The 23,471-nt window shown below is 35.7% G+C and overlaps 1 protein-coding gene across 4 annotated transcripts in view; it reads right to left on the bottom strand.

Annotated features, from left to right (window-relative positions):
• Positions 1-23,471, bottom strand: part of FIGN (fidgetin, microtubule severing factor) — a 135,114-nt gene that overhangs the window by 9,720 nt on the left and 101,923 nt on the right. The window contains exon 1 of one of the 4 annotated variants that reach the window (XM_050752581.1): positions 50-21,877. The exons of the other annotated variants lie outside the window; for them this stretch is intronic. Within the exon in view, the coding sequence (XP_050608538.1) occupies positions 50-152 (103 nt within the window). The 5' untranslated portion in view covers positions 153-21,877. Of the gene's footprint in view, positions 1-49; positions 21,878-23,471 lie in introns of those variants that run through there. 4 annotated transcript variants of the gene reach the window in all.

Below are 23,471 nucleotides of genomic sequence, written 5' to 3'. Positions count from 1 at the left end.
TTAAGCAATATAAAAATGAGACACAGCTGACAGATCACATCTAGGATACCTCTCTTATTTGGTACTGAACACCTAGTTAGCACAGTATAATGCTCCCTGCGCAGAACAATATGACACAGACATAGCAGGTCATTCCATAATCCAACTCTCATCTAAAGTGGTCCACGACAGTTTCAAATCTGCTTCGTGGAGTGCAGCAAAGCAATCTCCCAGGCAGCGCTCCATCGCTTTCATCGCACAAAGCCTACAACTCGGTATGAATTACAACTGGCTCCTTTCTGCCTCTCAGTTCTGTTGTTGAGGCTCTGAAAAAAAAAACAAGCATCACTTGTCTGTCGGTCTTCTAGCGTTCTCCCTCCTTCTCTTATAATCCCTCCTCCCCCTATAGCCTGCAAGGTACTAAGGAGAGAATATGTGTGTGTGTGTGTGTGTGTGGGTGTGGGTGGGTATTTATACACATCCTCTCTTATACATCTTTATATATATATATAAAATATATGAGAGAGAGAGAAAGAGAGAGAGAGAGAGAGAAAGGAAACCGAGGGGAAAGGGAAGATAAGAATGGAGAGAGATTCTGGATTCTAACTCTTTCAATTTCTATAGGAAACCACGTAGGGCATATACTAGAGGAGTACAAGTAGATAATGAGATGGTCTGGGTAATTCTATCATCTGCTGGGTTACTAAGTGAAGCAAATGGACTATGTAGCAAACTATAAAATGAGTATTTTCTTATTTAAGAAAAAAAATACTAAGCAGTCAGAATAATTTGAATTTTAAATTGTAAAGAGACTTTAGAAATTACCTTATTTCACAGATTAGGAAGCCAGGGCCCAAAGTGATTTACAATGTACCCTCAAGGTCTCACATACAGTTAGTTACAGAAGAGGACTGGTACCCTGTTCTCCTTTTTCCCATTGCTGTCTCATCCCAGTCTAATCTCTGCTTGGTTTAACACTTCCGATTCTGGTACAGCTGTATTAAGCAGCCCTCCTTCATCTTTTCTGTATTACCCAAAGTGAATTTTGCAAACTGTCTTGTGCCCTCTGGCAGAGATGCCTTGATAAGGAGGAGGCCTGGTCTACATGAAGCATCTGTGGCATCAACCCCCTTCTGAATTACTAGTCTATTTTGTCAGCTTCTACCCCCTTCTGTGCTCCTCCTCCAAGCTCTGTGGCTGTTCGTTGCCTGACTCTGGCTTCTGACATGGCCGGCTTTGACTTACTGCGATAAACTGAACATAACACACAGTTTGGTAACAGAATGGCATGTTGATTCCCTTCTGACTCCCTCTTCCTTGTTTGCAAAACCACTGCACCAGACACTGGAAGTTAATTAGCAGGATGATGCTGTGCTAATTGTGTTAATTTACAAGGTTTTAGTCAAAGAGAATCATGCCAGGGCTGGCACTGCTGTCATGCTTCCGACTTAATGATTAAGAAATACTGAAAACAAGGTGGGAAGGATTGCAGTAATTACACAATAAATGAATAAAGCAACAGGATTCATTTGCAAATATATTTTACTGCAATTGTACTCATTTGCATTTTGATTTTTAAAAAGGATCCATGTAGATATTCATTTGCAAATCACAACTCAGTTAAATTAAGTCTGAATGCTGCACAGTGTAACTTAATCAACCTATATATATATTACTAAAAATTCTAAAGACCTCAGTTCTCTTGTATATGCAACAGATTCTTTCTTCAGTTTCCCTCAACTACCCCCAATATTCATATTTATGTTTTAAAACTTTATATATTATTAAATAATCTCATCAAATGGGAAAATAGTATTATAAAATCCTGATGAAATGCAGCTTGCATCATTTCACTCAGAGAAACTCTGAGGATGAGTTCTAGGAAGAATTAAAGTGGTATTCTTAATTATTTCTGCTTTCTCAATCATTACTTTTTAAGGGGGAGGAAAACACACCGCAAAATGGGTGAAATGACCGAAACCACACTTAAAGGGGAAAAGATGCAATTTTAATGAAGCAGCATTTCAGGAATCATACTTTCATTAAATTCAACTGGAAATTATTAAGAGCAAATCACCAGGAACCAATCGCAAGTAATCAGTATCTAAATTCTTCTAGTGTCATGGGATTTACTTCAAGTCTTATAAAGAGGAGAGAATATTAATGTGACTGTAATGTAGAACTGTCTAAGAGACCTACAAATTCATTAGTCCTGTAAATTATTTCTAGGGAATTTCTATTATGGTTTTTTCCTTTAAAATACTATTAAAATACAGAGTAGAGAAAATAAGAACACACATATGCTGTGAGTATAAATGTGATTAGTTTGATACAGAAAAACATGAAAAAAAGTCTTAAAGGGCTCAACAAATAATTAAGAAGTACAGGCAATGGAATTTAGCACAACACACACACATACATACGCACACATAAGTTAAAGGATGTTTCTTCCTTTCAGTTCGCTGAGCTAAGCCATTGTTGGCATAAGTTAATAAACATACATAACAAACATTATGAAGAAATATACTTTTTAACTCAAATGAAACTGCTTAATTTTTTTTTAAAAACATGGGAGGTGGGAACCCCCCATGTGTATTCGCTTAAATAATGTTTTCTTGTAAATGTATTATTCACAAAACAAAGGCAAAAATGATTTTAATAAGTTATAATCACTGTAAAAGACAGTAGTATACAGTTTAAATAAAATAGAGTGTCCATTTCATAGGGTATTTTTGCATAGTTTAACTCGAGCAAAACTAAATTTCATAAGATTTCTTTTTCACTTGAAATGAAGCAAATATCATATTTATCAAAATTATCTATTTGGAACAATTACTGGATACACCATTGCCTTTTGATTCTCATGCTATTTTTGGATGTGCTTACCAAGATAATTGAAAGTTTATTTATTGATGCATAGTAAATAACAATAACCTTTGCAGAGCTGCAAAAGGCAAAATTGTGTTTTGTTTAAATATAAGGGAATGGACTTGTTCATATCCCCTGAAACATGAGAATTCATCCAGTGCTTTAAAATCATTAATGTTATTTAAAAGCCTAAGTTAATCTAACCGTAAACTAATTCTTGATATTAGCAGGAGCTGAGGAAACCAGTGTTCAGGAGATTGTCTTGGCCTTCAGAGTACAGAGTCTTTTTGTTGGTTCCTTGAATTTTAACACTAATTGGAAATTGGTAACCAAAATTATTTTTGTTATTATTGTTATTGTGTTCATTGGTGGTGATATTTCTGATATGAAATGGAACAAAACCACTGAGCCAAATGTTTTCTGAACAACAAAAACACCCTGCTTTGTTTGATTGTATTACAGTTATCTGTGAGTCAGAAGCAATACACTTGTGTCACTTAACTTGGCACTCAAATAATAGGATGAGTTTTACAAACAGCTTTTATATGGTTTCTCTTCAGAACATGGAGATGAATCTCAGAAACAATACTATTTTAACATTATTAGAAGCATGACTTTAGAACAATAACTCCTACTGTTTGGAAATAGTTTAAAAAGGTACAATAAAAATTCAGAAAACAGTGGAAAGTAAGAAAAAATAGTTTTTAAAGATAATTGAAGAACTGTTCCAAAACATCAATTTTTATTTTTGAGAGGATCAGAAAATTCTTAATACAGCTGGCAAATTTCATCATGCAACGTGTTTTTTTGAAAATACACAATCTAATAGAAAATTGCTTTTAAGATAATTTGTTACACAGGAATGACAGGTACTACAGTAAAACATCTGAGCATTGTTCATATTTTATTGTTATGGGATGAATCCATGTATATATAAATGAACAAATCTATATTTCCTACATAACTGGATAGTACGGATAACATTTGCCATTCTTACCATTACTGACCATTTGATAACTTTGGTTTAATTAATAACCAGTTACTGCCTTGTTACTTTACTTTTTCCATTTTTCTCTTCAACTAGTTTTGAAACAAAACTACTATAGCATCCTCTAAAGTTCTGCCACAGCTGTAAAATTTTAAACAGTAATAGAGAAAAATGAAGGATATAAAAGCAAATTTCAAAATGAGAGGAAAATTGGAAATAAAAGGTTAGGTCTTCTAGAATCTGTTTTTAGCATACATTCATAGAAATATCAATGTGAGGCACTCACTACCCACCCCACTCCTTATATACGTGTACTATTCAACAGTTCATCAGGTCTAAAATAGTTACTCCCTTTTACAATGGCCCCATAGGGTAATTTTGGCTACTAGGGGCTCTGCTTTCATTTGTAGGTTTTCTCAGATTTCCCAAGGGCAGGGACCTGAGGCAAACACCTGCAGGCATGGCAGGTTTGCCTGCTCTAAAGCAGATGCATAGCACTCACACAGGACTGCATGATATTACTACACCTATTACATTTCTTTGAGCTATTGCACCTCTGAACCTTTCATTATTTTTTAGCATTAAAAAAATTAATATAATATTAACAAGGGTTTCTCTGAAAGATAATCACTACTGGGGTAAATACTGTAAAGTAATTATAATACTTTATAGCCTCTTCTTTGTGATGCAACAGATTTATCATCTCTTGGGTTGGAAATGGCAGAACTAATGTACAAAGCATTCCAAATTTCCAGTAGAAAGTAGAAAATTCATTGGCTAAAAATACAGGTCTATGAAGTGAAGAACCTTCTGAGGACTGTACACCTCCTGGCACCGCAAACTGGCCCAGTGCAATATCTACTCATTATCATCCTTCAAGGGGAGTGACGACCAAGTGAAATGTTTGAGGAGACCCACACAGCCTTGTCTGCCCATCCTCATAAGCCAAGAGGCCAACACAGCATTAGCTAGTATTACTAACTCATTTGGTCTGGAAATTTCTTCAAGCTATTCCCTGATAATTCTTGGCTTTAAAATATGGCATAAAATCTACAAGTAATAGAAAGGGGAAAAAGTGAGGAAGAAGCACTGAAATTACGTATCATTTTTACCTAATTTTCTTCCATCTTTAGTGGACCAAAACTAGAAGATTTTTATAAGCTGAATGTAATAGAGGGGCTGTCAAATTTTAACTTTAGTTCATAAAAGATGAACTATGTACAAAGCATTGTGGTTCAGTGCTAAAAAGGAGGGTCCATTTGTCTATAAGGTGATGAAACCTTTTCAGCTCCCTTTTTCACAAGTTCACAGTCTAAATTCTCCAAAATTAGACTCTTTGATTTTAGAGATTAACAGAACTTTAAAATGACCTAACCATTCCAGACATCCTCACTTTTAGATTGATGTTTCACTTATAATGATGTCTTACAGGACTTGATACTATTCTGCATAATATAGTATTTTATTTGGAACCATTGATAGATTGTTGGGATAGAAAGGGACTGAAGGAATATAAAGAAGGTTCTAGAATTTTGTTTCACAGGTGAAAATTCCAGCCTGTAGAATCAGGCCACTGGCAGCATTGCTTACATTATCACTTATTTGTTCTAATCTTGGTTAAGTCACTTAAGCACATCACACTCACTTACTCAGCTGTAATATGTGGACAATAATGGTATTATTTAACCTTACTGTATTGCTATTAAGATTACCTGAATAATATTTTGTGAAACTACTTCCCAATTGTGAACTGCTACACAAACATTTCTTAGTATTCTTTTATTTTGAAAAAGCCAGGGTGCATTAAAGACAAAACAAAACAACACTGGCTAGACAGAAAAAAAGTAAAATCACTCCCAGAATTTACAAGTCAGTTTTCCTTCAACCTCAAGACAGCAACTGAAAAGGAAATTTTCCAGTGGGACTGTTGGTTCCAAGAAAGATATAGAAATGCTCTTGTTCTGAGCAAAACACAGAGCATAATCTGTTTAATCAAAAAGGTGTCAACGCTTCCAAATGTTTTCATAGTATTTTATTTATTTTTGATGTTTCCTGTGACTCAACATTTTAGAGATCAAAACTAAGAAATAAAGTACTTAGAGGTTTAAAACTAGTTAAAACTGTTAAAACTCATTTTAAAACCTGCAGTTTCAAAATAAGATATTCTAATTATATAACAATACTGTCAAATAATTTTTTCTCTTTAAATCACATTTTCACACCTCAAGACTCCAAATTATAATACATTTTGCAGCACCCTTCTCAACCCATTCCATCTTATTTGCATAAAACAATGCTTTAAAAAAAAAAATTATGAAGGCATTTCTGCCCAAATAGTTCTTAGTAAATATAGTTCAGATACCTCACCCTCTTACAGAGAAATTGCAACCTGACAGCCTGAGGGTAACATATACCCTGCAACTGTGTTTTGTTTGGCCAGCACAGGGCTTTAAAAATCACTCTACTTTTTGTTTTAAAAGATCTGTCTCAAAAAACAAAACAAAACAAAACAAAAAAATCCCTGTATTTCCGTATTTCCCATTTTTCAGACAAAATCTTACAACACTTCATTCTTGCCTGGCAACAGCTGTCTGATTCTGGGGACCAGCTCCCTCCTTGGGGCATATCCTACCCTTTCCACTTTGTCATGGTGCTCCTACCCCCATGACAATGTCAGGTATTTTTATGGTATCTACCAGGTCACGCAGGCATTTAAATTTAGGACTCCACTTTAAAGCTTCAGGCTCCAGTTTCTTCACTTACGTACCTTTTCTTGAAATCTAGAAAGTATACAGCTCTAAAAGTTAAAAACCTTTTCCAAATACTTTTTTTTTTTTTTTTTTTTTTTTTTTACGATAAGAGAGTTTCCCTGCCCTCTTACAACACAACACATGGGAAATAATTGATAATTTTCTTATTGATTCAGTGTCACTAGTACAGCAGTGTGGAATGACGAATAATGAATGGTATCTTAAAAAAACTGGTCTCAGATGCTGTTTAAGTGTTCCCCCTTTGCCGTAATTTGTCAGATATTATTTTTTGCTATTTTCCTATCCATTTTCACCATTCCTAATGTACTCCTTTGCATGTGCTGTATGTTTGATACCACGAACCAAAGCTTAATTTAACAGTGAGGGAAGCATCTTCTCTTAGTCAAATACATGAGCATTAGTACAACTTTTATAAGGTTATTTAAGCTACTCCAAAGTTATGCATCTCATTTCCTACAGAAAGTTGTTGGGTAGATGGTATCCAGGTAAGCAACAGATCTTGTTGTCTAAATGTCATTATTTTGGGGCTTAATAAAAGCCTATGTTTAATGTTACAGGCACCATGACTTGGACTAGGATGGTATTAATATATACTCTGTGTTTAAACTAAACTTGTAGGTAGCTTATGATCTGAATTGGGTTCTCTACAATACATTAAATTGTATCCATAGCAAGAAAATATTCACCCAACAAATATGACCAAGTGTAATGGTGACTATTTTTGCCAATATTTCATATGGAGGATAGAACTTGATATGCAAGGGTCCTATCGGTCATTATTTTTAATTTGCAAGAAAATGGCTTGCATTTATGAGAATGAATGCATAAGCATTATGCAAAGCAAATTTCACTGATGAAAGAAATATCATATTTAGACCACTGAGCCTGGATTCACTATATGATCAGGACAGAAACCATATCATTTAAAGCAACCCAGGAAATCATGATCATAATTCAAACAAGTCATTTTCCCTTAAAATTTCCTATACTTAAAGTATACAGGTGAACATATTATCACACACACAAATCCATAGAGTTTAAAATTATAACTTAGATCTATGCTTTCTGGGTGGGGGTAGGTTTTTTAAATGTTTCTGTGTAAAATTTTTGAATAAGAATCTAAAACCAAGTAAAAAAAAAAAGTGTCCAAAACTGTGTATATTTTATGGTAAGTTATTCAAAAGGATACATGAGGATGCTTGTGCATGCAATTTAAAATATACAAATAATTCACACTCTAAATCTTCCTAAGTGTGAGGTGTCATTAACTGTTGTAAGGGAAAGAGTCCGAGGTAAAAGAGCTGATTTTCCCATATTTAAAAAATGTTATTTTGTTTATGCTACCTCTGTGAATTTTAGACAATTTATAATCCGTTTAAATAGCACTTTGTAGTTAACCTTTAAAGTTGTCACTTTGCAGCCTTTCATTTCTCATGCCCTCTCTTTCCTTCTTCCATATACATTTTTCAATCCATTAAGGCCATCTACCCTTCCCCCCAGATCATCAGGACATACCACGTATGTCCATAGGGACTCCAGTGGCTAATGAATATGTATGTTCTGTGTCACAACAGAGCACTACCCTTGTTCTGCAGTATCAACCCTCTTATGTGTGTAAATAACAGGTGAGCTGTAGCATGCACGGATAAATGGGGTTAACACAACCTGAGAGCCCCACGCTATATTCATAGCATCCGGCCTGTATGATTGATCCATAAATGGAGTCCCAAATGCCAAAAGTATTATGCATTTTCTGAGTGTTTTGAATCTTTGTTTTTAAAAGTATTTTGCAGAGATAATTGTCATCATCCTGAGAGTCTGAGGTTATTCTAGTTGATTCTCAAAATACTGTTTTGCCATATAAAATATATTTGCATTTTTATTTAAGAAACATCTGGCATGATACCAACTTTGAATTATGACACGGCTGGTATATTGCATCAATCATAATCCTAAAATGCTATACTAACCACTATGTGCACATACAACTCTGTGTAAATATTTGTGTGTGTGTGTGTGTTCTATTTCAACTATCTAAATGCAAAGCCCAATGTAGTTATATTTAAACTGAACTCTATTCATGTTTTGCCCAATACGCCAAGCTGAAAAAGGTCAATAAACAAACTAAGAAATCTTCCAAACCCCATAACCTTGCTTAAAATGGAATTTGCATTCATCTACTTCTCTCTGTTCCTCTGGAACCACACTCTAAAAAGACAGTTTACATAAGACAAAATAGATATATCTCTGCTTATTTAAGATTGAGTGTTTTCTCATATAATGAGACAAAAGAGTAAGAATGTTATTCACATGTTAAGGATAAAACTGTTCAACCATTCTCCTTAAAAACTCTTTGCTTTAGGTAACTCTAAAGTATGCAAAGCCCAGACAAAATTTGTTTAGGTTATTTATGCATTTTTCTCTTTTTGGCAATTCGTGTATTAATTATTAATGCAATAGCAAAATAATGTCTTGGACTTTGAAAAAAAAAATCTACAGTCAGGGCTGGGTGACATAGTGCATTAATTCAGTGTCCTTCACTCCTGGGACCTGTGTATAATTTAGTCCAGCCTGAAGAAAATAACTTTGATCTGAAGGTAGTGGAAAAAGCTACATATGAAATGAGTTTTGGTGGGTTATGTGTTGTTTTTTTTTTTTTTTCCAAATAAGATGTTGTAAGAAGATAAACTGCTTTAGAATACAACCAACACAGCCCAGGATTAAAAGTGAAGAGCTCTTAGCAACAACAGTAGTTTCCTCATCTCTTCATTTTCACCACCCTGCCCCCTTCTAGAGTCTGGTGAAATAGACCTGAGAACCACCTATAATTGGGATCCTCTGATTTCCAGATAGACTGAACATTGTTAAGGTGCAGTGTGAACGACAGTCCAGTTATTAGCGCAGTTGGCTCTTCCATTTGTAAAAACAAAGAAGGCTGCATAATGAGCAGAAACAGGAGAGGATAACAGTATCTTCAAAGGAAGTGGCATTTCCTTTCCTGGAGAGGGTAGCCAATAACCTAATCCATGGGAAACAGTGGGAGGGACTACAAGTAAAGAAATTGTTTCTTGAGATCCCATCTCTGCAAAATTTCATCTACTATTATGATGGAAAATGCCATTATGTTAAAAAAAAATTTAGGCTTTGGCTGAATTGAATAAATGGCTGATCCAGTCCTGTGTGTATTAATCACATGAAAACCATACAGATTCCTCTTCTCATGGTTCTCCAATTAATTCCAATCCAATTCTCTTCTGTTGTAAATAAACATGGCTTACTTTGTCTCTAATATAGCGACTAAAATTAAAGTTGCTCTTCACAAAAATTAGCGGGGCATGGTGGTTAATGCCTGCAATGCTACTGGGGAGGCTGAGGTACAAGAATAGCTTGAACTGGGGAGATGGAGGCTGCAGTGAGTTGAGATCATGTCACTGCACTCCAGCCTGGGTGACACAGTAAGACTCTGTCTCAAAAAATTAATAATAATAAAAGTGCTCTCAATATTGTTTTCAGTGGAGTTAAAGGCATAAAGATGTTGTTTTTTCCAGATGGTCTATACTATTGTAAAATTTTATACTTCTTATTGATGATTATGACTATTTTATTGGCCTCTTTAGTAATGGATAAGTACCAGTGTTTGCTGATAATTTTAGAAGACAGGGAGATTTTTTCAGCCACATTTTAATTATTTATTTATGTAGTTGTTGTTGTTATTATTATTATTATTATTATTATTTGAGACAGGGTCTCACTCCATCACCCAGGCTGGAGCATGGTGGCACGATCTTTGCTCACTACAAACTCTACCTCCCGGGCTCAAGTGATCCTCCAGCCTCAGCCTTCAGAGTAGCTGGGACTACAGGCCCATGCTACCATGTCCGGTTAATTATTGTATTTTTTTTGGTAGAGACAGGGTTTCACCATATTACCCAGGCTGGTCTCAAATTGTTGGACTCAAGCGATCCACCCATCTTGGCCTCCCAAAGTACTGGGATTACAGGCATTAGCCACCACACCCAGCTCAGCCACATTTTTAAACTACCAGATAATTCAAAAGAAATATCATTTTAAGTGTGCCAGTTTTAGTTGTTTATATTAAAAGAGTAAGTCAAATTCTCCCTGCTACCTCTTTAAATCATGTGCCTCTTCATAGCACATAACTTCCCTAAGCAACATGAAAACCCAACTCTGTCTAGAACCATGAAATAATACAGGTAGGCTCCACAAAAATTCAAATCTGGGTGCCAGTATGTGCGTATGTAAGCTTATGACTGCAGGTGTGGAAAGGCTACAGAGAATATAAGGGAAAGAATGACAGAGAGAAGAAAGATTTTTAAAAACCGTTTTTATCCTAAAAATGATCTATGCCTTACTAGCTTTATTACTGATAATCCAAGAAACCAAAGAACATTCTAAATTATTTAACTAACTTATGCACATATTTTTTTTTTTATCAAAACTAAGCATCATTTAAGGTTTTCTTTGGCTATATATTTATTATTTGTGGCTTAAACCAAGTCAAAAACCTTAAAAAAATTCCGCACTTATAAAACTCCATATCTTATTGGTGATTTCAAAATGTATGATGAATCCTGATTTCCTTAATTGAATACCCATTTTTGGTAAGGTCTAGGTTTACATGAAAAGCAAATAATTAATTAAAATACATAATTGAGTTAGATGGGAAAGCACCCCTATTATTACTATAGAATCATGTTTGTGTTTTCTATGCAATACTTTTCTCCTTTTAAAATAGAATAGACAATTAATAGAATTAATGGTGAATCATAGGTCTAAAAGTAAATTCCTAATTTTTGAACTGACATACTTAGAACCAGTATCCTTTTAAGCAAATGTTTTTAAAAGCACCAGAATGCCTACTAAGAGTACTGTAATTTTGTTTATAGTTTACTTTCAATCTTCTGGCCATTATATGATCACTTAGCTAACTTGTAAAGATTTTTCTGGTGAGGATGTTGTATTGTGACTTCTGTTTATTTAGTGCTTCTACACCCAGCCACTGTTTTCATATTTTACTTTAGAAATTATTTTATCCAGTTCAATGTCAAATCATACTATGCTCTAAAAAAATCTATTCAAAAATATAGCATAAAATAGTGTATTGCATCCCTGTCCATAGCTTCCAGAAGCATTAAAATGTTACTGGAGTACCCAATGACAGCAATGACAGCTTAATCACTTAAAGGCTTTTTACATTAACAGATTTTTTTTTTTTTCTATTTGAGTACTAATATTCAGGCATGATTTGATATGAAGTTACTTGTTAAATACAGCTAAATAACACACTTTTAAAAAATATCAAAATCAAGTTTGGCACCTAATGAACATTCCCTTATGCTTTCTGAAATATTAGTGCACATTCATAAAGCTTTGTTTTTTTCATTTTTTCTCACCCAATATATGTATTTTAAAAATTAGTCTGATAATTAGCATGCATGGTGCAATAGCTCCCTGTACTGTTTATGATTTTAAGTAGAAGATCCATGGATAAAACATAATTGAAAGGTGAGCCTATTAATCTGGAGAATAACCTCCACAAACCAAATAGGAATGAATCATCTTTAAGCCTCTACCTCATTTATAGCTTTATATTCCTAAGAAGAAGAGGAAGAAAAAAAAAACAAAAACAGAGAGACACAAAAGGTGACCTTATTTAGACATATTAGTCAAGGCAGCCTTTGCTGTTTTTAAGCAAACATGATTGTGACTCCACTTTGTCCATCCAGTTTTCCAGTGTGTAAATTGGATGATGACTTGGACAATTCTCTCTTCATTAGTGAGCTGTGGAAAGGAAATACAGAGGTGGCTTTTTCTGTTTTAAACTCTGCAGTGTCTTGTAGCTGGATTCCAAAGCATCAAGGAAAGATTATATATACATATATATGTATATATAATCTATTTTTTTTCCGTAGACAAGCTGTCGTAATTGAAATGAAGTCTAATCAGACTCATTACTGTTTTCAGCAATTTGCACCACCAAAGATGCTTATTAGGTAACTGTGTTTAATAAACCACTCTTTAGAAAAATACCAGTAATGAGCTCTTAACAGCCAATCTTTAGCGTGAATGTAATGTGAAAAGTGTTCCTAGCGCTGAATAGATTTTCACATTTAGTAGTGTCATAATTAAGCTCCATGAATTGGTTGCTGTGATGTTAGATTTATTGCAATAATCTCTTTTTTCTATTTTAAATATACTTGGAAATACAGTTATCTTCTATTAGAGCTGGGTTATATTCATTGTACAGCAAATTTTAGGCTAGTGCCAACTTAGTCAAGAGGTTTTTCAACTGAGGACTTGTTAACAAATGGTAACCAAGAATTTTATGACTGATAATTGATATTAGCTATCAAGTCTTTCTTTATCAGTATTCCTATGCTTCAGAAAAAAGTCTTCCAGTCATTGGATTATACATGAAAATGTATCCCAGATATAAATATATTCTTATCATTAAGAGGGAAAATGGCATTTCTATCACTAGGCTAAAACATTAAAAAATTGACATTCTGAAAGGAACATCTGAAGAAATGTCAATTTTTCATAATAGCAGATATAAATAACATTATATTGCTTTATTAGATATTGTTGTTAAAAAGGTGAATACCATTTCCCTCCCTGATTCTTCCTTTTTTGCAGCACTATTTACTAAGCTCTTAACATTAAAGGACATTATTGTGGCTATATATTATTTATATGCACTAAGGGTGGTCATGAGAGTTAGCTAGGCTTCTCTTATCTATTGATAAGATAGAAAAAAAAAACCCACTGTTATATACCTCTGAGGATAAGAGTTTTTCTATGCAAGATGATGCATGTGCTAAAATAAGTATATTATCTATAGAAAGTATGTTGATTATTCCATTAATAGAATATATCTTGAGGGATATCCTTATATACATATAATGATTACACAGAAGAAATTGAACATTTTTATCATTTTGGAGGACAACTAAGTAAGTCTTATCCGAACCTCTTCAGCTTGTAGTAATGAAATGCAACCTCTCACGTGGTAACATAAATATCTTTTGCTTACTAAAAGCAACCCAAAAGATGACACAATCAGTTTTGAAATGAGATTCTGGACATTCTGAAATGAATCCATAAAGAGAATCAATAAATGCAAAAGTACAAAAAATAACAAGAGACCAAGAATTTATACCCATTCATGATGAAATGTTAAGAAGGATTCTGTTACTGAATGATTCCTCTCCCAATGCAACCTTTCTTTCTTCTAACCTGGCAAGCTTCACGACTCCTAATTGAAGCCAATAAGCTCCATAACTGTTTTCAGCTTTCTGAATCAATATGGCCATGAGAACCAAGACTGTCAAATTAATGACTTGTTTCATCCGATTTTTTGGAATGCACTTCTTTGAATTACAAAGTAGAGAAGAAACCAAACTCATTCCCTTGTGAATTGGTATAGCTTTCAGATCAAAATGTCTTCCTGTTTCTTTAAGTCTTGAATAAATCTGTATTAAGAATGACAAAAGAAAAAAAAAGCAGATAAAGCTACTATAAAACCTATATGCTGCATCTTTAAGTTACACACAGCTAGACTATTAAAAAACAAATAAACAAAAAACTAAGAGGGTTCACTTCAATGCCTTGTGACTTCTTACAACCTTAAAGTACTTCATGAATCATGTCAGGTATGAACATTTTATAAAAGAGAATGTATGCTTAGTATGTTTGCTTTTATTACAAAAGACAAGAGACCACAAGATGTTAAATAATAATAATAATAAAAACATAAAATCATTTTGGTGGATTTAAAAAATAACTTTCCATATGATAAATTTAGTTTTAGTTATGAATTTTAGTTAGAAATTGAGTGTCTATGTGAGAAGTGTCTGAACCAGAGCAACTTCATCTTGAATAAGGATTGGGTGAAGTAAGGCTGAGGCCTACTGGGCTGCATTCCCAGCAGGTTAGGCATTCTTAGTCACAAGATGAGATAGGAGGTCAGCACAAGATACAGGTCATAAAGACCTGGCTGATAAAACAGGTTGAGGTAAAGAAGCCAGCCAAATCCCACTAAAACCAAGATAGTGACAAAAGTGACCTCTGCTCGTCCTCACTGCTCATTATACGCTAATTATAATACATTAGAATGCTAAGAGACACTCCCACCAGTGCCACAGCAGTTTACAAATGCCTTGCCAAAGTCAGGAAATTACCCTATATGGTCTAAAAAGGGGAGGAACTCTCAGTTCCAGAAATTGTGCACTCTTTCCCAGAAAACTCATAAATATTACACCCCTTGTTTAGCATATGATCAAGAAATAACTATAAGTATACTCAGCTGAACAGCTTGTACTCCCACTCTGCCTATGGAGTAGGCATTCTTTTATTCCTTTGCTTTCTTAATAAACTTGCTTCCACTTTATTCTATGGACTTGCCCAGAATTCTTTCTTTCGTGACATCCAAGAACCCTATCTTGGGGTCTGGATCAGAACCCCTTTCTAGTAACACCTACTTAACAGCTATTTCATCAGGATCTAACCATGGATTATATAGATAGTTGGCAGAATTTACAACTTAATTTGCAGTTTTAATTTCTAACTTGAGAGACAAGCTAGGGAGGATGGATATATGCATGAAACAGATTCTAGTGCAGAGAACAAACAACTCATAAATACACATGATCATGTAAGTCAAGGGATGGGTCAATTGGGCATAATAAAATGGTAATGGTAATGGGGAGCATGTTAATCCAGTAAGACTTTTGGACGAAGTGGGTTTTATACTTGAGCTTTTGGACCTAACATGCAGACATCTGCCAAAAGACACAGAGAAGTAATACACTCAAGTTTCTTCTCAAAATGAATTAGAGCTTATTAATCCTTAACACTGTCAAGGACATACAATACCAAGTATCAGCCTTACCATTCTTACCCCTTACTCAGTTTCATCACTTGCCATGTTCCTGAACTAAAAAAGATTAAGCAAACATCCTTCCATATATTTCCATGAAACAAACAAACAAGCAGCAGACGAGCCAAAATGAAACCTGAGCATTCAACTTCTTTTACTAGATCTTTTAAGGCTTTAAGTGTAAGGCTTACTATCCCCCGTCGCTCACCTTTGGCTTTAGCATGTGGGCCAGTGAGTTCCCTTCTTCTCTTCCCTGCTTTCAAGTAGTTTATCAATTATGAGAATATAGGTTACAGAGAAAATATATCATAAGTCTCAAAATTAGAATACAAAAACCCCGCCCTCGACTCTCTGAATCTTGATAGCTTTTACTATCACTAGAAGAAACAAATAGGATCAGTTGGCTACACAGTTTAAAAAATGACAAATGGCAATCACGGTCTAATAAATCCAAGTGCCTACTATTACATGAGAATCTTGCCCGAAGTACTAGGGAATATACAGTCTGGCTCTGGTGGAGTTTGCAATCTATCTTTAGGGGAAATTTAGCAAAAAAAAAAAAAAAAAAAAAAAACAACAACAACAAAAAAAAACCAAACCAAACCAAAACAAAACAAAACAAAAAAACCAGTTCCAAGTCTAATAGAGAGAGGTGGCTATACAGAGGAGCTAATAGTTGAGGTATATCTTGGACACTGAATAGAATTTCACCATTTAGAATAGAGAGAGAGGAGGTTTCCTGCCTTTGATAAAAGTTGGTCAAAAGCACGATGAAGCCAAGTATGCATGACAGGTTCTGGAAACAGAGTAGTTTGAGATTGTTAGAAGATAGGTCAGAAGTATATGTCTATGCATGGGGGGACCAGATAGAGGTACATGTGAAGCTTGAATTCAGATTGCAAAGGGACTTGGATGTTTGGACTTCCTCTTACTGTCAACATAAGGTGCTGCTCTGATTTGTTCTTAAGCAATGTATCAATAATAAAAATACATAGGACAAATTCAAGGGGAAAAATAAGCAGGGTCTAAACTTAAGCAAGAGGAAGGAAAAAAATTCACAAAAGATTTCAGAGGCGGAGTCAAAAGGATGAGATAACCAATTCTATTTGGAGGAATGAAGGAAAGGAAAGGGGGCATTCAAAGGAAATCATTGGAAAAATAAAAAATATTTGTGAGATATCTGTCCATTGGCTAATAAAGAGATTGTGGTGGATACTGCATTTAATCCTCAAAATGCCAGAGAGGGATTTTTATTACCCTTTATATATGATGAAACAGCTTCCCCAAATCTAAGGAACTTTCTTAAGGCTAGCCCAGAGCTAAAGTTGCAAACTGGATCATGTGCACCCAAATTGCTACAATTTGTCTCTCCTTGGAGAACTACTGGAAGGGTTTTAGCTTGTACAAGCAATGGGTTGGCTGCTGGAAAGATGGAAGAGAAGTCCAAGCTTTACAAGGAGGTTTGGGAGTCTTAAGCATATGGGAATCCATTGAAACTATGGTAATGGAAGACAGAGTAGAGAGAAAGTGTGTAGAATAAGAATAAAACTCTTGGATTATACAAATTTTAAGGAGTAGGAAATGAGGACTGGAAAGGCATTTACAGAATACAAAGAGAAAAAATAAAGTAGAGAACACGCTGTTGCAAAAGACAAGTGAGGATTTTCAGACAGAGTGTTTAATTGTAGCACATACATCAGAGAAGTCAAGTATGATTAGGAGAGAAAACAGGCAACTAACAGGCTTGAGGTGATTTGTGGGAGAGCAGTCTCAATGCAAGGTGGGATCAGACGCCATGGTGAGTTGGTGATGCAGGAAATGGGTTGTGAGAAAGTGAGATGGCGAGCATGAGAGGATTTTCCTCATTGATAACCATCTTAAGAAAGATGGGCCGTAGGTTAAGGAGCAAAGATGTGGCAGGGGATTTTTTTAAAGGATATGGAGAAAATCTGATCATTATCCTAGACAAAGGGTCAGTAAACTATGTCAAATCTAGCAGGCCAAATCCAGTGTGGTATCTTCTGTAAATAAAGTTGTATTGGAACACAGCCACACCCATTTGTTTATGTATTATCTATAGTTGCTTTCTAGCTACAAGTAGAGATGAATAGTTGTGGCAGAGACCATATGGCCCACATATCTAGAAATATTTACTATTTATCCCTTGACAGGAAGTCTACCAATCCTTGCTCTAGGCTGAGGGGAAAGAAATAGTGCAAAGGGATAAATAAAAGACACAATATTGTATGAATGAGGCATGGGTGAGAATTGATGGAACAGATTCCTCAAGAAAAAATAAAGAGATGGCATCAAGAGGATGTATGTTTCAGACAAACATGGGGGGAAGAGAGGGGCACTTCCTTTTTTTTTTTTTTTTTTTTTTTTTTGAGACAGGGTCTTGCTCTATCATCCACTCCAGTGCAGTGGTATAATCTTGGCTCACTGCAACCTCAACCTCCTGGTCTCAGGCAATCCTCTCACCTCAGCCTCCCAAGTAGCCAGGAATACAGGCAGATGCCACCCATGCCTAGCTAATTTTTTAATTTTTTGTAGAGACGAGGTGTCAAGATATTGCCCAGGTTGGTCTCAATCTCCTGGGCACAAGCAATCCTCCCACCTCGGCCTCCCGAAGTGCTAGGATTTCAGGCATGAGCCACTGCACCCAGCAGAAAGAGGCATTTCTTTGTTTGAGATGGGTAGGAAGGAGCTAAAGGGCACGTAGAATTCACTTGTTTTCTGGATCTCCTTTTGCTTTTCTGAAGACGTGTTTAGGAGTCAGTTAGTACTTCTATCTTCCTATGAGCCAGTCAGTAGACCTATGTTCATGTCCCATTCCATGATGTATTGACCGAGCCCCAACCCCAGGCAGGAGCAAACCCTGGCCAAAAGGAGGGTCAAGGTGAAAGACAATGTGGAAAGATCAAGGCAAACTCATCGCCACCATGAGAAAATCACCACCTGCAAGCCACAGTAGATAACCTTTCTATTGCTATATATGACAAGAAAGAGCCACCCTTGAAACATAGGCCTAACTGACAACTGCATTCCCAGATTTAGCAAGGATTTGTACTAAAAAAAGGGCGGGGAGGGAATGATGATTGTCAGTCGTTACTAAAATATTTAATAAGACTTTCAATTTTCAGGAAGACATGGCTTTTGGATAAATACATAAATCTATATGGAAAGAAATGACTACTGCCTGAAGAAACTTTTTATTATCTCTCCCTCAATTAAAAAAATCCCATTTCATTTAGAACTATTAAAAATTAGAAAATGTATTTATGACAAGTTTAATCTTCATCATACTCCTCTCAGCCCTAAACACAAATACATTGCTATCCTATTATAATCTTCCTATTTCATAACAAAATAAATGATTAAGTGACTGAGAATTCCGCCTATGGTATAGCTTTGGGTCTTATTTGTTTCCTTTGAGTTTACTAGTTGAGCTCTTAATGGCAGGAGAGTTCGTCTAGGAGGGCAACTATGTGGGAAGCAGAGCTCAAGTTAGGAAAAGGATGCATGTGCGTTTCAGACTCATTTTACAACATCTGAATTCCTGCTGGTTTCATTGGTGTATCAAAAGATCCCAAAACGTTTTATTAGCTAATTCTTAAGACTATTATGAATTTAGTACTCTAAATATTTTCATATCTATGCCAACTATATCATGCCATATATAACGTAAGCATGTATTTGCACAAAGAAAGGGAGGGCTTGAGAATTAAAAACATTTAATGTCGTGTTGACGGATGATGCGAACTTTGTTCTCCAGGTTTATCATCCATTTAAATCTTATTTAGAAATTAGAATGCTAAACTATCCTTGTTTGGGTAGTAAGATACTTGATTCCCTAAGATAAGCTATTTTAGGTTAAAATACCCTATACTCTTAGCTTGAGAGTTCTCCTCCAGCTCCCCTCCCACTTCTCTCCTCTTTACCCCTCCCCTTGTCCTCTCCCCTTTCTTCTAGGAAGCTATCTGAGACTTTGGTCCTTTCCCTCCCTTTCCACCATTTTCCATATCACTTTGTAGTTATACTGCACTTGGTTTTTATGTATTATTACACTGCATTTTATTTTCCTACTTCAAATGTATCCCCTACTAGACTAATCTCTTTGAGACCGGGAATCCATACCATTAGAACAGGGCAAGTACTTAATTTTGTTCTCACCTATATCTCAAGGGATAAGAATATCCACAAAAACTAGGTGTGATATGTAACATGCAGACTCTAACACACGCATACGTCTAAAAATTTAAGGTAGGCTGGGCGCAGTGACTCACACCTGTAATCCCAGCACTTTGGGAGGCCGAGGTGGGTGGATCACCTGAGGTCAGGAGTTCAAGACCAGTCTGATCAACATAGTGAAACCCTGTCTCTACTAAAAATACTAAAAGTACAGAACTTAGCTGGGCATAGTGGTGCATGCCTGTAATCCCAGCTACTTGGGAGGCTAAGGCAGAAGAATCGCTTGAACTCGGGAGGCAGAGATTGCAGTGAGCTAAGGTTGCGCCATTACACTCCAGCCTGGGCAACAAGAGCAAAACTCCATCTCAAAAAAAGTATAAAAATAAAAAATATTATTTAAGGTATTTAAAAAGTAATAAAGTATTTTAAAAGTATTAAGTTCTCTATAGTTAGATGTGTATAAGGGGAATAATAAAAATAGCTAACATTTGTTGCACTTTCTATGGGCCAGGAAATGCTCTAAGTGCTTTATATATTTATAATTTTTTATTCCTCAACGTCCTGTATTATTTCCATCTTTCAAATAAAGAAACTAAAGTAGTAAGAGATTAAGTAACTCAGTTACTTAATCCAAGTCACAGAGTTAATATGTGTAGGAGCCAGGATTCTAAACCAGGCAGTCTTGCTAACTGCTGCTCTTCCAGCTCAAGCACTTAGAGCTTCCTCCACAAACCTGTTTCAGGGATATCGCTGCCTAGAGGTTTTCCAGGTTTCTTTCCAATTCACAGAAGCCTTGTCTTTCTAACTAGCATTGACAGAGTCCCAGACTGAACAGAACTAGCTTTGGTATTGTACTGACCTTCAGGGATAGAAAATTTTAAATGCAAATTTAAACCGTTAAATTTCTTCTGACCTCATATACCGTTTCTAGAGACCTCACGTATGGCTGTGGTTCTTGTTTATGACTCCTACGTCTCAACCTCTGGTTCAGATCTCACTCTAGAGCTCCAGAACCTATCTATTCAATGAATCTGTCTATTCAATTGCCTACCTGACGGGCACAAACTGAACATGTACAAAGTGAACTCACCAACTACCCAGGCATTCTAACTTTTCCCTTTTTACTGTACATTCAGTCGATGAGAAAGTCTCAATTTATCTCTTAAACACTAAAATCAAATCCCTCTTCTTCATTTTTTTGCCAACGCTTTTGGTCAGCTTCATCCCTTTTCAGCACAGCCTCTCAGATTTTCATGTTTTTCACTCCAATTCTTTTCTGTATGTGTGTGTGTGTGTGTGTGTGTGTGTGCGCGCGCGCGTGCGCACGTTTGGCTTACTTTAAAAAAAGAAAACATAAAAACCAGTTTCCCAGGTTTTAAAATACCAGCATATTGTATTAAAATATGGAACATACAGAAACATAAATAAAGTGACCATTATCTACTATTCTATAGTGATGACTTCTATTAAAGTCATTTTCCATGCCACGTCTTCATTTTCCCTTGACTACTTTATTTTAATTTCTGTATGCATTTCTATTTCATAAATTGAGAGTATATTTCACATACTACTCACTTTATAGGAGTAACTTAGACTTTCTCATAGCTTCTATCTTTGTATATGCTGAACCCTTTGCTTTTAATACCCTTCCTCACTCCACACCATCTTTTATTCCTGAGCCAGCTACACCACAGCCAAACTGCAACATTGGGCTCTCTCATTATACCATGAGGTCCCTGAGGTCGCTTCTCTTTTTCCTCTGTTCTTTGTAGCTAGCATTTTTGTGTATGTATGTGTGTCTACCAAAATCTATGAACTTGTAATCATGATGCTATAGGGCACATTTTTCCACAAAATTATCTGTGATAAGTAAATATGAATCCTCGATAGCACAGCATTCGTTTATTAGACTGGTGAATAGTTACACATATACACACATTAGAATATTTTTGGAACTTAAGAGGAGTGTTATAACTCTCCTATAATAAATCCGTAGTTAAGAATTCCTCAGCCAAATTTGGCACTTACTCTGTTGTTTGAAAACTGTTTATGTGTTAGTGTCTTTCACTAGGCTGACTGTCTTTTTCATTTTAATTTCCCAGCACCTTGAACTGTATTTTACATAGAGTATGTGCTCAATAAACAAGAAAGAAAATAATTTTTAAAAATCTTATGACAAACAAGCCGGGCGCGGTGGCTCAAGCCTGTAATCTCAGCACTTTGGGAGGCCGAGACGGGCGGATCACGAGGTCAGGAGATCGAGACCATCCTGGCTAGCACGGTGAAACCCCATCTCTACTAAAAAATACAAAAAACTAGCCGGGCGAGGTGGCGGGCGCCTGTAGTCCCAGCTACTCGGGAGGCTGAGGCAGGAGAATGGCATAAACCTGGGAGGCGGAGCTTGCAGTGAGCTGAGATCTGGCCACTGCACTCCAGCCTGGGCGACAGAGCGAGACTCCGTCTCAAAAAAAAAAAAAAAAAAATCTTATGACAAACAACCCGCCCTACTAAATTTTCCTCAAACATAGAAAAGTCACTATTTATCTAAATAATACTTGTTGCTGTTTACAAAATCAGAATGATTGATATTTGCTATCAATATCTACTATGTTAATTTCAAGTGTACTTGATAATTATAATATTAATTGATGTAGCCCTCACAAAATAATAAACAAGACTTCATTAGAATATATTAGAAATGCTACTGAATGACTCTCATGTAATAAAATCACTACCAAATATTTAAGCTGCATATTTAAATATTATGTTTAAACGTCTTCTATGGGCTGGGTGTAGTGGCTCACACCTATAATTCCAGCACTTTGGAAGGCCAAGGCAGGAGGATTACTTGAACCTAGGAGCTGGAGACCAGACTGGGCAACACTGTGAGACCTCATCTCTACAACAACATTTTAAAAATTAGCCAGGTATGGTGGCACATGCCTGTGGTCTCATTTATTTAAGAGGCTGAAGTGAGAGGATTGCTTGAGCTCAGGAGGTTGAGGCTGCAGGGAGCTGTGATTGCACTACTGCATTCCTGCCTGGGTGACGGAGTGATATCCTGTTTCAAAAATAAAATAAAATAAAATAAAAACCTTATATGGGTAACCACATGTCAGAAACAAACATTGCAAGTAGGATTTAAAATTTGTTATAGATTCAATCACATCATTTGCATCCTATTTTTAAAACTCTATTAACAGAGCTTATACCATGACTGGTCTAATTGACATTTGATATCTAATGGTTAGAGGGCACAGACTGATATTTAAGTAAGGTTGCACCATGGTAACTTTGATGGGTTATTTTATATTGAGGACAACCAGATATGACATTTTTGAGAAAAGTCTAGATCACTAAAGAAAATGAAAAGAATGGCTTAATTGCATCAGAGGAAACTGATCTTTAACATGACTTGGAGAAAAAAGGATAGATATGTACAAAGAAAGATACAGATAGATAGTGCTAAATATAGTTTACTTTTGTTTTACCATTTTTGAGAAGAGCCAAGCTATAAAGTGTTTTTCAAGAAATCTAAAGAGAGTAGTAGGTACTTCCAAAATCAGTAGTGTAGTATGCTCTTACAATGATGACATAGATTCTTCATTGTTGTTGATATAGTAGGATCAGTTCTGGGTTGCTTTAAAATATAGCTTGCCCTTTTTACAAGCTTGACTGTTTACTGTCGATTTTCTCTTTTGTGTAAGGTCACTTAGTTAGATTAAACTGTTTGCTACAACACTGCCTCTCTTTTAAAACTGCATACCCCTTCTTT

The sequence above is a fragment of the Macaca thibetana genome, chromosome 12 (assembly GCF_024542745.1).
Source record: "Macaca thibetana thibetana isolate TM-01 chromosome 12, ASM2454274v1, whole genome shotgun sequence".
Taxonomy (NCBI): domain Eukaryota; kingdom Metazoa; phylum Chordata; class Mammalia; order Primates; family Cercopithecidae; genus Macaca; species Macaca thibetana.
The sequence above is the reverse complement of the archived record's forward strand: the minus strand, read 5'-3'. Positions and strand labels throughout refer to the sequence as shown.